Genomic DNA, 15,487 nt, shown 5'->3' with positions numbered 1-15,487 from the left:
AATGTACAGTTTTGCTTGCTTATACAGTGTGCCCCCCCCCAACCACCTCCAATGTAAATTACCCAGTATGGTTGTCAATATCCCAGTGTACCCAACCCCCCCCACCCAACCTCCTCCAATGTACAGTTTCTACGTCAAATGTATATACTCCCTTTTCTTGACTCCTTCTGTATCACAAACAGTACTGTATTTGCAAATCTGGTATGTCATAAATGTATAGATGTAGCAGTACTGACTATCTGTATGTCATGTATGTCATATATGTCCTGATGAATTGAAAATGGGGGACCCTGGTGGAAACAAGACGAAAGTCTTTCTCTGGTCTGCATCCCCTTAACAATTGTGTGTATTGAGCTGTACTGTATTGTACCCATTCTGCAATCTGTTAATAAAGTTTTCAATCAATCAATCAAGGAAGGAAGATCTGCGCGGTGTTCCTTTAAGCCAACCACCCACGTGGTACTCCCCCACGTGTGATTGGTGGATCCTAGGAGGTCAAAGGTACAAAGAGGCGGAACTGTTTGCAAAACCCAACTTGTTTCTGGTTTATGCGACTGTGGTCAGCAGTGAGTGATGTTCAGATCACTGGTAGCGAGTGCATGCACTCTTGGTGTTCTTGGAGCTGCGACAACATATACACTTGGTATGTCCTCGTCATGTCATGTCCATATTCTTCTTCAGCGGCCTTCTCCATTTTACAATAACAAACATGCAAGAGTCTCCACAAGCTCGCCAATGACGGCTGATGGGTTTCCTTTTTGTCGCAGGCACTTTAGCTTGTTCAGCTGTCAACACACAGCTGACGCGTCCCGGGGCGCTTAGCTCTCTCCCTCTGTTACATCAGCTCCCTAACGTTACTAGCTAAGGCGTTAACATTTAACGTTAGGTATAACTAACTCAATTTGACTAACGTGTATTATGCTGAATTGAAAATGGGGGACCCTGATGTAAACGAGACTAAAGTCTTTCTCTGGTCTGCATCCCCTTAACAATTGTGTGTATTGAGCCGTACTGTATTGTACCCATTCTGCAATCTGTTAATAAAGTTTTCAATCAAAACCAAAAAGGAAATTCCTCAAGATTACAAATTCCCATAAGATAGTGATTGTAAATAATGGCAGTGAAAATCCTCTTTATAGGAACACACAAACATGGTGGGAAATGTGCTTACTGTCTTCTCCAGAGTCGGACTAGAAGATTAATACCAATTTCCTCTCTGCGTTCAGTAGAAAGCTATCAGACTGCAAGCTAGCCTAGCTTAGCACAAATGAATGGAAACTGATACGGACCACTAGCCTAGCTTAAAGTAACACGCCAACATTATCAATGCGCTTACCGTCTACTCCAGAGTCAGACAAGTAGATGGATACCAATTTCCTCTGTGCATTCAATAGAAATCTATCCGGCTGCAAGCTAGCCTAGTTTAGCACAAATTAATGGAAGCGGATATGGACCAATAGCCTAGCTTAAAACTCTGGGAGAGGTGTTTTTGGCCAACAGCTAGGCTAGCTGGTCCATCTGTATCCGCAAATTTGTTTCCCATACTGATGGTGTGTTTCTTTTAATTGTATTAATTTGACAAGTCGGCTATTGGAATGCAATTGCACCTGCCATTTAAAATATTGAACTGTATCATTCCATACAGCACCTGTGAAAGTCCAAGCCCAAGTGGCTGCTCTTCTACACACCCCGATAAGGAAATCCTTACTAGTGGAACAAACAAATATGAAGATAGAACTTCTGCCAGCTCTCAGCGACAACTACATGTACCTTCTGATTGATGTGGACTCCAAGGAAGCTGCTATCGTTGACCCTGTGGAGCCAGTGAAGGTGTGTAGAACTGTCAGAAACTTTAACAAGCACATATTCGCAATAGCTGCGACCATTTTTGCGAGAGACCATTGTCAATTTGCAACATGCCCTTTTAGCCAATTGGCATACTGTACACACACACACACACACACACTCTTAACTTCCATGCCAAATTTCAGCCTCCTAGGGCAAAACCTGTGGACACTAGAGGGTGGGGACATTTGTGTGGACCAACCAACCGATTGACCTATAGAGCTGCTGGTTGAAGCAAAAAAAAAGGAGAGCTGGAGAACCAGTGCAATGTTTGAAATGTTCACCTAAGTATCTTAAACTGAAGATGTGCCATCACAATGTGTTGTGTGTGTGTATTTGTGCCAGTGTAATATAAATAGTTCAGTAGATTTCCTAGTGTTGGACTGCCTCAGCTTCTCCTTTTTACAGTGAGAGAGGGATGTTCCATATGTAATATGTATTCCTTGGTCCGACCACTGTTGTCCATTTTGCTCTTCATTGACAGGTTATAGAGGCGATCAGGAAGCATGGAGTGAGACTGACAACAGTCCTGACCACTCATCACCATTGGTAGGTCAAATAGAAACCACCTCCCGCACGCCAGTCTGCTTTGTACTCGAGTACCTACTGCTCATTAGATATAATGCTTGTGACGCTGCACGATAGACAAAAATATAATTATTGCAATTATTCGGACAGATATTAGCATTATGATGATGTTATGCTAAACTAACTTTCAGTAGCTCTCCGACAGTAGATGGTGGCAATTGACCTATCTCAAACCCCGCCCCAAACAAAGTTTGTCAGGAAAGCAACAGTTGTGATTGGAGGATCATGAAAAAGAGGGCAGGGCTTGAGATAGGGCCATAGCCCCCATTGGACTTCCCAGATGGTTCTCATTCTCGCCACTCACTCACTCACTGAATGAATTAATGTGTATATTGCAACATTGGCAATAGAGATATTGCATTCTTTTCATATGGCAGCATGAATTTGATGGACTGTTTGCCTCTCCTTTAGACTGACCATGCTGTGTCTCTTGCAGGGACCATGCTGGTGGCAATGAGAAGATGGTTCGGCTGATGCCAGGCCTTAAGGTGTATGGTGGTGATGACCGAGTTGATGCCATCACAAAGAAAGTCACTCACTCCAACACTTTCAAAGTAAGCCCTCTACATTTCATAAGCTTTACGGCCCTTTCCTAGTAAAGGCCTTAGACTTTGTTACATTCTTGATGCCACATGATAATAGCCCCTTTGGTGTAAACTCACTCTTAAGATGAAATGCCACCTTTTCACTTGAATTGGATCCTAGCAAGGTGGTTAAGGCTATTTAAGCCTGGTCGGAAGTAGGGGTGTTGGGAGTAATTCACATAAACTGTGATTCTGTCAAAATCGATTCACAAATAGTGGGTGATTTTTTTTTTTTTACCTATTACAATTACACTGTCTACCACAGTCAAATGGGAAAAGTAACTCAAAACGGCAATCTAGAATCAAATCTTTGCATGTATTGAATCGAGAATCTATTATGAAACGAGAATCAATTTTTTTTAAATCAAAATGTGATCTTAATCATCTGGGAAGTTTAGCATAAAACGCCTGTCGATTGCATACCCAAGAATTATTGTTATTCTTGAACCATTTATAGTACATACATGAGTCTGGTCTCTTGAATCCTTTTCAGGTGACTGATCAGATAATAATACTTGAATTTTGTAGTCAATGTGTGGTGCTGGTATGTGGAAGGCCAGCGACTGAAGCCTGACCCAATTGACCTATCTCAAACCCCACCCTTTTTTCTCGAGCCGCCAATCACAACTGTTATGATTGGAGGATCAAGAAAGGAGGACAGGGTTTGAGATAGTTCAAGTGCCTTCCAGTATCCAAACGATACATTGGCCATCAGTTATGATGCGTCCGTTAGATAATACATAATCTCGCTGGCCACACCTCTGGCTCTTGCCGACACAGGACCCAGGTATAAAGTTGATCATTTGTAACAAGCCCGTCATGCACTGTCATCTTTCTTCCCCAGATTGGCTCACTCAAGGTCAAATGCCTGTCTACTCCCTGCCACACCACTGGTCACATCTGCTACTACGTCACCAAAGACAAGAGCACAGAGCCTCCAGCTGTCTTCACAGGTACATCAAATCAGGTTGGCCAAATTAGTTGCACGAATGGCTTTTTTACCATCTTCATACAATTGTAATACTAGTGTCAAATCATTAAGAAAAAAAAAGAAGTCAACGCAAAATTTGCAGATATAACTACAATTAAAGCACAACAAGGACTTGTTACAGACCCTAAAAAAATCAACAAGACATTCAAAGAGTTCTACTCCAACTTGTATAAATCAGAAACGACCTTCGATCAAAACAAAATGGACACATATCTTAATCAAATTAAACTATCAGAGGATGACGCTAAACAGTTAGAAACACCCATCACACTAGATGAACTCAGGGAGGCCATATCTGAAATGAAAAGTGGTAGGGCTCCAGGAAGAGACGGTATCCCACCAGAAATGTACCTCATGTTGGGACGTAATTGGACCCCTATTACTTAATATGATTTTATACTCAATCAAGGAGGGGAACTTCCATAAGAACGACAATATTGCAATCATAACAGTCCTCCTTAAAAAAGACAAAGACCCCACCGATTGCGGTAGTTATAGACCCTTAAGCCTCCTCGGAACCGATATCAAACTGAATGAATGAATGAATGAAAACTTTATTAACAGATTGCAGAATGGGTACAGTGCAGTACAGCTCAATACATACAATTGTTAAGGGGATGCAGACCAGAGAAAGACTTTCGTCTTGTTTCCACCAGGGTCCCCCATTTCCATTTCATCGTAACATATATGACATACATGACATACAGATAGACAGTACTGCTACATCTATACATTTATGACATACCAGATTTGCAATTACAGTACTGTATTTGTGATACAAAAAGAGTCCAGAAAGAAAAGAGTATATACATTAGGCGTAGAAACTGTACATTGGATTGGGTAGGTGGGGGTGGGACTGTACATTGGAGGTGGTTGGGGGGGGGGGGGGGTGTTGGGTAGGAGTGGGGGGGGGGGGGGGGGTTGGGTAGGAGGGGTGGGTGGGGGACACTGTATAACTGTACAAACAACACTGTACATTGGATTATGGGACTGTACATTGGACTGTACATTGGAGGTGGTTGGGTGGGTGGGGGGGGGGTGGGTAGGAGGGGTGGGTGGGGGACACTGTACAACTGTACAAACAACACTGTACATTGGATTATTGACAAGACCATACTTGGTAATTTACTGTACATTGGCGGGGGTTGTGTTCGGACATTTACAGGGGCCAGTTTCGAGTTGCAGTCTCCCTTAGGTGTTTTTTGAGAGTGTTTTTGAAAGTGGGTAGTGATTCACATTCCTTTACAGCTTTGGGTAGGGCGTTCCACATTGATGTGGCATAATTGCGAAACGTGTTTAGTCCCTTGTTTGAGCCGAATCTGGGTTTAACATGATTTGTGGAGCTCCCTCTGGTGTTGTGATCGTGGTATTCACTGACCTTTGGGAAGTATTTAGTCATGTACATGGGTACCTTGGTCGTGTAGTGTATCTTGTAGACCAGGCCCATTGCAAGTTGCTGTACTCTGTCGTCTACTCTAAGCCATCCTAGGTTGTCAAAGTGGGCAGGGGTGAGGTGGGTTCTAGGAGTAAGGTCAAGCAGTAGTCTGACCAGTTTGTTTTGAGATGTTTGTAACTGTACTCTAAGGTATTAGCCATCAGACTTCAAAAGCATATGACGTCTTTAGTTCATCCGGATCAGACTGGCTTCATAAGAGGCCACTTGATCACGGATAACATAAGACGATTACTACACGTACTAGATGCCAGCAAGGACGACACCACACCTAAGGCGATGCTGTCCCTGGATGCGATGAAAGCTTTTGATAGATTGGAATGGTCGTATCTATGGGCAGTATTAGAAAGGATGGGGTTAGGAAAAGGATTCATTGATATGATTAAAGTATTATACAAAGACCCATCGGCCATGATTACAACAGGTATAATCACCTCCGAAATCTTTCCAGTATCACGCTGTTCTAGACAGGGTTGCCCTCTTAGTCCCGGACTATTTGATTTATCATTAGAGCCTTTAGCACAATATATAAGACAATCTCAATTCATAGAACCAATCGTAATCAAGGGCACACAACACAAAATGTGTTTATATGCGGACGACGTAATACTGTTCATGCAAAACCCTAACACCGCAATGCCTCATCTTCTCAAGTTGATTGATGACTTTGGCGATCAATCGGGATTTAAGATAAATTGGCCAAAGTCGGCTTTCCTTCCACTTAACGCCCCTGCAAAAAATATACTCATTCCAGAAGAAATACCAATGGTTAAACACTTTAGATGTTTGGAAGTTGAAGTATTCCCTACCATAAGCCAAACGGTGAAGCACAATTACATAGAAATCCAAAATAAAATCAAATACGACTTTGACAGGTGGTCAAAACTTAAAAACTCAGTACAGGCACGGGTTTCAATAGTTAAGATGGATGTCTTACCTAGAATCAACTTCATCAGCTCAATGCTACCGTTACCCCCTCCAGATGGTTACTGGAAAAAATTACACTCTTCCGCATACAAATTTATTTGGAATAACAAACCACCATGTATAAAAAGATCCACCGCACAGAGAAACAACGATTTTTTCCACTATTTTAATGCGTACACTTTAAGACCACTGACAACCTGGTTTGATCCCCAAGCATCAGTATCCTGGAGAAATTTAGAAGTAAATATAGTAGCACCACATAGACTGCAGGACATAGTATACACCAAATTATCAATTAAGCAATGCGAACTGAAATTTGGCCCCATTATTACTCATGCGATCCGGATATGGCGTGAAACACAAAAAAAATATTCTAACTCACATAAATGGCATAATCATACTCCCTTATTCAATAACAATGCACTCCTGATTGGAAAACGACCTATAAGATTCCCTAGATGGGAAAAGCAGGGCATACACACATTAGGAGATGTTTTCAACAAACAGGGTTTTTGTAGTTTTGAGGAAATACACAAATGTAATCTCACCAGTTCCACATATTATTTTTCGCACAGTTATTGTTATGTTTGAAGGCTCATGGTGTCCCATTAAGGATACCAATTGAACACCACAGATACCACAAATTATTCTATGAAAGAGACATCGAGAGGTTTTGTATCAGATTTTTATCATCAATTACTAACGTCCTCGTATGAAATCCTCCACCTAGATTCAGTCTGGAGGAGGGATATACCAGACCTGGAAATAGATTTTGATTGGCAAGAAGCCTGGGCAAATGTTCGACTTGCATCACGGAACCCGGACCATCAACAAATCAATCTTAACTATATTCATAGGACATACTTGACTCCTATAAGACTGAACAGAATGGGTCTTAAACAAGACTCCAGATGCTCCTTATGTACAAATGGGGATGAGGGTACATTTATGCACATGTACTGGGATTGCCCACCAGTTAAGATATTCTGGAAAGAAGTGACCCAGCAATTATCAAATCTCTTAAATCTGAATATACCTGTACACCCCTCTGTATTACTGTTGAATGATGTTTTTGAGTTTGCAGTCCATATACAGCTAAAGAGATGGTATCACAGCGGCTAAAAAGCTGATAGCATCACAATGGTTTCAACCGGAAATAAATTGCCGGAAGGTCTGGATTCTTACATATCTCGAAGTGATTTATCTAGAAATATCTACAGCAAGAATTTTGGGTCTCAGTGAATCCAAAATTACAATGTGGTTAGAAGTGGCGGAGAGAATATAAGCTAGCATATGAATTGTAGTGCCTGGTTAGGAGCGAATGATAATGGATGGATTATCCAAGGGGGGGGCCCGGGGCGGGGGGGGGGGGGGGGGCGAGCGAGAGCATAATGTGTGATAGCAAGTATTAGGTGTATATCTTGTATAATACATTTATTTAAATGGTAATTTTATTGGATGTGCACTGTTAATTAATGCTTGTATATCTAATTTTATGTTTGTGTTTGTTTAAAAAATTATAAAAAAATATATATATAAAAAAAAAAAATTGCATCATAAAATCATACTCTATGTGAGTAAAATTGTGATGGGACCGATTGAGCAGTAGGTCCAATTGGAACACACACCCAGAGAGATGTAGACTAATGGACACCACTAAAACAGTCGTTCTCAACCTTTTTCATGTCGAGGACCCCCAGGCCCATTTTATGAACTCTTGTCTGAGAAGATATTTGTTGTTGTTGGTAATGGGTATGCTTTAGTCCAGAATTCCATAACCAACTAGGTGGGCAGATAACAGAGGAGAGAGTGAACCCTATTTGTATACATTCTCTCATTGAACTCCTAGTCAGGGAAATACAGTAACGGTGAAATTAAACTATTCCCTATTTAAGAAAAACCCGGGGGCCCTCTGGAATCCCCTCAAGGACCCCTAGGGGTCCCCGGACCTCAGGTTGAGAACTACTGCACTAAAACACATGTCCAGCGAGATGTAGACTAAATGGAAAGTCACTAAACTCTGGGACATAGTCAATCAGCAACTTCACACCAAGCCATTAGTTCACAGCAATATGTTTATAAGTAATGAAATAAATAAACAATTATCTTTTTAATATTGACTATCAATTTTACTCGTCGACGCGAGTTGGGATTTCCATGTTCATATCAATGTGCATAATTTATATGACTTATCGAATGCCACCTTCAGAGTATAATGTAGTTTCTCAAGAAACAACCCCCACACACAGATGATCTTTGAAGCTCTGATGTCGGCATGTGTTTTTGGTGGTTGCAGGGGACACACTGTTTGTGGCGGGTTGTGGGAAGTTCTTCGAGGGTACAGCAGAGCAGATGTACAAGGCCTTGATAGAGGTTCTAGGACGTCTGCCCCCTGAAACGGTAAAGCGCTTTTTATCGTGTTAGAAAATTCCATCTTCAATCAAGATGGAAAAAAAGTGTTAGGGTATCTTGTGTTTTGTCATTAATACTGAGTGAAGATGGGCATAGAAAGTTCTAAACTGTTTATTTTCAGTCTGCAAATTGATCTCTTCAAAAATATATGTTGGCATACCCCAAATGTATGTAAGAAACAAACATTTGAATTGGGGCTTTAAAAAATGGTCACTTAAAGCAGAAATGTTATGGCTGGGGTTTCCATCTTTATGTTGATTTCCTTGTAGGGATTATCATAGTAGAAGACTGTATTCTTAACATTTCCTATGCAGTCTTTACATTTCCTGTTATGTTGCCTATACCTTTGTCTGATACCGTCTCTTTTGTATCTTTTTTTGTCTGAGTGTAACAAAGGTTTCTTTGTGTTTTAGCGTGTTTACTGTGGTCATGAGTACACTGTCGGCAATCTTAAATTTGCGCATCATGTGGAGCCAGAGAATGAAATAATTCAGAAGAAACTGGCATGGGCCAAGGTATGTTGTCATTTTGTCACATGCAAGTAAGAGTTGTATTTATTGACGCAAGCTACGATCACTTGTACAAATTTCTTTTATAATCTTTCCCCTCAACCCCAATCCTGAAGGAGAAATGCAGCAATGGAGAACCAACCATCCCTTCCACTTTGGCAGATGAATTCACATTTAACCCTTTTATGAGAGTGCAGTAAGTAAAGCTTGATTACTATTAACTATTCCAACTATGATTCTCTTCCTATTGTCCACAGATATTTCCACAGATTAAACCTTCTTTATATATTTGCCTACTACCATTGTAACTGAGGGGTACAATTCCCTGACTGTATTGATAAGTATGGTATCATTAAACCACTACCGCTTTATGTACTTTAATTACTGGCCATACAGTACATGATATATAAATATGATGAACACTTCCCACAATGAATCGGTTCCACACAAAGTGGTAATTAAGTATTTATTGCAGCAAAAGGTACATAATATACTTCTCTATTTTACTTTGGATGCGCTTATAAGGCAAAGGAATGTGCGTAGGCAAATCAATAATGAATGTCCATTCTCTGGTTACGCAGGAGGTAATTATACAACCTGAATCTTAGGGAATTATATCTATGGTACACTAGTAATATATAGCGGGAGATACTGGAAGGGTCCCCCCGGTTGTAAGCCAGCAGGGGTAGAGGATCTGTCGGTAGTAGAGAGTCTGGTCAACGATGACTAAGGAGACTCCAAGTACAGGAGACGGTGCAATAGTCTCTTGATCCACAGACGAATACAGCTGTTCTCCGTAGACTGTAGCTCCACAGTGAAGAAAGCTAGCCGGCCTCAGGCTCTCTGAGGCGCAGACTCGACGTGGCTCCTCACAGGGTAAATCCCACACGCGTCGGCGATTCTCCGCTCCATAAATCACAGGACCAAAACAAATATAATCCAGCCGCAAAGGGCTATGTAGTCGTCGGGTAGATTAATCCAGTGTACATGTCCACACGGTTCTCGTCTAGGTCTCCTCGGGTGAAAGCGCCATGAAAGCAGCCCAGCCTGGATAAGCACTCTAGCTGATACGAGGAAGCGCTGGTGATGCTGGTCACTGTAGAACTTTAGCCGCACGATACACTATACACAAATAGACTATTACTGACTAGAAATATGTCGCACTCGACGGTATAGCGCCAAACTCTGACAATTCAGTTATTAATTCGCACGCGGTCTCAATGCTCTATTTGGGGCCAAACAGGCCATACTTCACCGCACGGAGTATCGTGGGTGAGGCTTCAACTTATTGGGTAACTCTACTTCTGTATTCACCTGCGCCATATTTATATGCACGGCGAACAATCTAGTGCCAACCTCATTTCTGTCTCGTATTCCTGGGCAAGGCCGGGCATGTACAGACATGTCCTGACGGTAGCCTTGAACCTGACTCTGGAGGCATGGCCCTGGCGCCTGTGGACCGCTGTCCAATAGGAGAACGAAACATCATGGTCCGTACTAGGCTAAAGGGATATTCCGTGTATATGTACAAGGAATATACAAGGGATATCAAACGATATACAAATACTATGCAATATATATCAATCAATAAATATATATATTCGGTTTAATCTGATCCTTTGTAACAACCATTATATACTGTATTGTTATCTTGATATTCATAGTTTTCAAGCACAGCCATCTTTGTCAAGAACAGGTGATTGTAATCAAATAGCAGGGGATTATCATTTAGTGACAATGGTGGCCAATGAGCTGTGGCATTACGTCCATATTGTATGGCAAAACGGATAGTCATGAGAATGAATGGACATGTAGCCTACCAGCCTATGATGGGTTATGTCGAAGGGGGACACCTGACGCGTTTACCAGGCGAGCTGCTGAGGGGAAGAAGCTGAGTCTGTGACAGGTTTTTATTGTCTTGGGCAGCCGTAGCCGCCTGCCGTGGGGGAGCATGGTGAAGAGGTCGTGACGCGGGTGGGCGGGGTCAGCCATGATTTTCCTCGCCCTCCTCAAGGCCCTGGTGGAGTGTAGGGACTCGAGGGAGGGAAGGGAGCAGCCGATCACCCTCTCCGTTGAGCGTATCACCCGCTGCAGCTTGGCCTTGTCCCTGACCGTGGCTGCAGGGAACCAGGTGATGATGGAGAGGGTGAGGATGGACTGGATGATGGTGGTGTAGAACTGGGCCATGAAACATGGTCCTCAGCAGCCTGAGCTTCCTCAGCTGACGCAGGAAGAACATCCTCTTCCGGGCCTTACTGCAGTACTGTATGTGAGTTATAATAGTAGAACAACCAAACCTTAAATTAAAAAGGTATCCCTGAGAACAGAGCCCCTTGCAGTAGTCTCTTTTTCCTGCAGCCGCTCCCCACAAACCTGCCTCCTTTACAGGCGGACCCTGGCCTCTATCCACTTTTTCCCAAGATTGGCGCCTTTTGCCGCAAACCAGGCTCTTGGGCAGTGGGGCTGCTGTGGTTGCAGTACGCCTGGCTGTTGGCACAGCTGGCGGCAGCTGCTGCTGTAGGTGCCCGCTACCTTTCCTCCGTCTCTTACCCTGTCTCTTACCCTCTTCCAGCTAACATTTGCAAACGCTTAATCACAAACATAAACAAACTAATTTGGATAGGAACAAGTCCATGAAAACTGCGATTATAGATGGGAACAATGATGGAAAATGATTCACCAACAAAACTACATTACTAGCAAGAGAGAGGTAAAAATATGCTTAGGGTTTGGGTAACAGGTGCACTCATTCCTGGGCAGAGTTCGCGCTCGATTACACTAGAGAAAAGGTCTTGAATCACCGAAAAACAACATGGTTCTCCCTGGTGGGGTCATGAATATGCACATCAAATTCCACTACAATCGTGCCACTAATTGCTTAGATCTACCACAAACGGATAAACACACGCACACAGGGGCAAACACATAACCTCTTCCACCTAGTAATGATGTGAATTTACATTGGTATTTGCTACAGAGCCACTTCCAATCATTGTTTTACGTGAAATTGTTAAGATTTTCTTCTGTTTTCTCTAGGGAGAAGTCGGTGCAAGAACACGTGGAACAGACAGAACCTATTGAAACTATGAGAAGTCTCAGGAAAGAAAAGGACGGCTTCAAAGTGCCCAAGGAATAATACCCAATTATTACATCCATGATGCCCTTTCTTACCGTTCTACTGCTACTGCACTGCTAGAGTTTTCAGACCTAATAATCATTGACATTGTTAATTTCAAAGTGTTATGGCAAAAAGGTGGGATCTGATCTCATGTTGGATCTGTCATCAGGATCAGTTGCACATGTTGACAACGATGACTAGTTTTAATATATACTTTGACGCTAATTGGATGCTTTTATGTAAATGAACTTTCTTAAATGTAAAATACTAGGGCTGTCATTCGATTAATTATTTCTAACTCATTGATCACATGAACGCATGTTAAAGAAATACGTAGCAAAATGAGTGTAGGGGCTGGGAAATAGGTAGGGAAAGTAATCATAAGTACTTGTATATGTACTTCAATATGAATCGCTCTCAGGTGAAATGTTCATCTGGCTTTTTATATAAATGAAATGTAAACGTTTTCTTCCAGGCCGTCCAATCTACCTTAGTGTTAGCTCCACCAGTGTAACGTCAGTTAGTACTTGTTGCTCTGCTGGGAAAGACTGTGGTTTAATCCAAAAGTCAGTTAGACAATTGTTCGATTTTGTTGGCTTTTAATTAATGTTACGTCTTCCTTCAGGATAGACTCTGCGTTGTGTTGTTGGAAGTAAAGTCAATAGAATGAAATCTCCCCTTGAGATAATATACAACACGCAGGGTCCAGAGATAATATACAACACACAGGGTCCAGAGATAATGTACAACACACAGGGTCCAGATGTAATAAACCTGTGTTAAGAAAAGACTACCGAGAGCCTATGTGTCGTATATTATAGCAAGGGGAGATTTCATTTGAGTGACTTGACGTCAACATCCAACATCACAAGTCTATCCTGAAGGAATACAGGATAAGTGATATTAATTGAAAGTCAACAAAATCTTAACTGTATTATGATTTGCATGATAGACTGATGATCCAGCAACGTAAACACACTGCGGCTGGAAGCTATGGAAGGTGGTTGCAGTGAAAAAGGATAATGAGATTAATTGCGTAAGTTTTCAAATGAATCTAAAACATTTATTTGTTAAAGGTCCCCTCCACTCAAAAACATGTTTTTTTATACAGTTAAAGGTGCTATAGATCAGTGGTTCTCAACTGGTCTAGCCTCGGGACCCAACATCGCGACCCAAAATGTTGAACCACTATGATTTATGTAAAAAATGTATTGCAGTAATACGCAATCTTTCAAAACATGAAATAAACACACAAAAGTGTAACTATTGCTAAAAAAAACAATGAAATCAAATAATAAATAATTATGCTTCTTAGCTTAACATAACAGACCTAAGTTTGGGGGAACTAATGGGATAACTGGGGTTGCAACAAAAGTGCAACTAGGGCTAAAAACCCAATGAAATAAAATAATAATCCGCGACCCACTTTTGGGTCGCGACCCACCAGTTGAGAAACACTGCAGTATAGATAACATTAGGCCACTAGATGAGCACCAGCATATCATTTATCCAATCAAGTACATTCCATGTGGGGAAATGGGAAGTAGGGAGGGGATATATGCACAAAACATGTAAACAACATTCATTTTGGACCTGCAATTTAATCATTTTAATTTTGCACCTACAAATTAATAATTTGTCAATACTTTTTTTCCTTACCTTTCTAAAAGCTCTGTGGATGTATTATTATTTTTTAATTATTACTCTACATAGAAAAGTTATCTATAGCACCTTTAACTCTTCTTGGAGGCATGACTTTGACTACAGGTTATTTGTGTAGAACTTGTCACCTGAGCGCCTTTTCACATTCTTCCACTGGAGGAGGGGTGCTTCTCTGTACTTCCTCACTACTACTACTACTACTACTACTAGCTACCTGTGTGATACAACTAATCCTGCTAACCTATCATTGTCGCACTATCCACACAGTCATCCAGGAAATGCTAACGTGAAACTTGTATTATGGTGAAACTAGTGATCTATGCACAAAAACAATTGTTTTCAGCTAATCTTAGTTATAACAAGATTGTGTAAGTGAAGAAGTGTTGTTTGGGTCAAACGCATTTTTGGTAAACTGGAAAAAGACAAAGTTAAATGGCTTGGGGGAAGACATGGGCATGGAAGGAGGGCAGGGCTTTCATATATCCTTCTCAAAGAGGGCAAAGGTGTAGGGATGCTGCTAAGCCATTTTCAGTAGTTTATTGAAAATCTTTGGTGGAAAAACTATACCAAACTAATTGTTATTCAATATACAACATTTTTAAAGTGTTAAAAACATGTGTGGAGGGGATCTGTAATAGTGACAGCCCTAGTACATACACGGCTCTAATTGGAGATTTTCAAAGCAACGTTAAAAAAAATTCACAAACGAGGCAGGGAACAGTAAGGCAGAGTAAGAACATGTCTTAATATGTGCAATTTCTGTAAATTTATAACAATTGTCTGTTGTAAAGTGTCTGTATAAAGCTTATCAAAAACGTTTTTATTTTGAATATTGTATTGTCTTGCCAATATTTAAAGTTTGATTTTCATTTAATTTAACTTTGTTTCATTTCACTGTTTGGATATAGTTGCTGTAATTCGGAGTGAATATTGCTAATTTCTTATATTCTGAAGAATTATGTACGTAACTCACTGGTTACTTATTGTAAGGATATTTGTTAGTATTTTGGATGTATGTCTAGGTATCCTTTGATGCTCTGCAATAAAGTGCATACTCTGCAATAAATAAAATGGAGAATTTAATTCTGTATTTAAAAGGGTTGTCAACTTGCACTTGTTTGCAATCTAGATATTATTGTAGACTGTATCAGGGTTGATTATAAGGCCTTTGACATTTCTTAGTTTGATGTCATCACTTCCCTGGCCTGAAGTGTTTAGTAAATATTTCTATTGAGTTGCAGTGACAAAAGAAAAACACCTAATTGCCATTATTAAAGCCAAACTTGTATGTTAACTCATACTAGATTAGTTACATTTCAACTAACATTAATTAACTCATTAGATGAATTACATTTGCAACTAACATTACATTAATTAACTCATACTAGATGAATTATA

The 15,487-nt window shown here is 40.9% G+C and overlaps 1 protein-coding gene across 1 annotated transcript; it reads left to right on the top strand.

Annotated features, from left to right (window-relative positions):
* The first annotated feature begins 522 nt into the window (after positions 1 to 522).
* On the top strand, positions 523 to 15,159 carry hagh (hydroxyacylglutathione hydrolase). Its single transcript, XM_084328431.1, has 9 exons — positions 523 to 643; positions 1,646 to 1,830; positions 2,330 to 2,394; positions 2,870 to 2,987; positions 3,862 to 3,970; positions 8,685 to 8,788; positions 9,214 to 9,315; positions 9,426 to 9,505; positions 12,346 to 15,159. The coding sequence occupies exons 1-9, from the start codon at positions 574 to 576 to the stop codon at positions 12,443 to 12,445; spliced, it is 933 nt and encodes a 310-aa protein (XP_084184557.1). The 5' UTR covers positions 523 to 573; the 3' UTR covers positions 12,446 to 15,159.
* Positions 15,160 to 15,487: the final 328 nt, after the last annotated feature.

Source organism: Notolepis coatsorum, assembly GCF_963971535.1.
Source record: "Notolepis coatsorum genome assembly, chromosome: 14".
Taxonomy (NCBI): domain Eukaryota; kingdom Metazoa; phylum Chordata; class Actinopteri; order Aulopiformes; family Paralepididae; genus Notolepis; species Notolepis coatsorum.
Note: the sequence above shows the minus strand (reverse complement) of the source record. Positions and strands in the feature narration are given on the sequence as shown.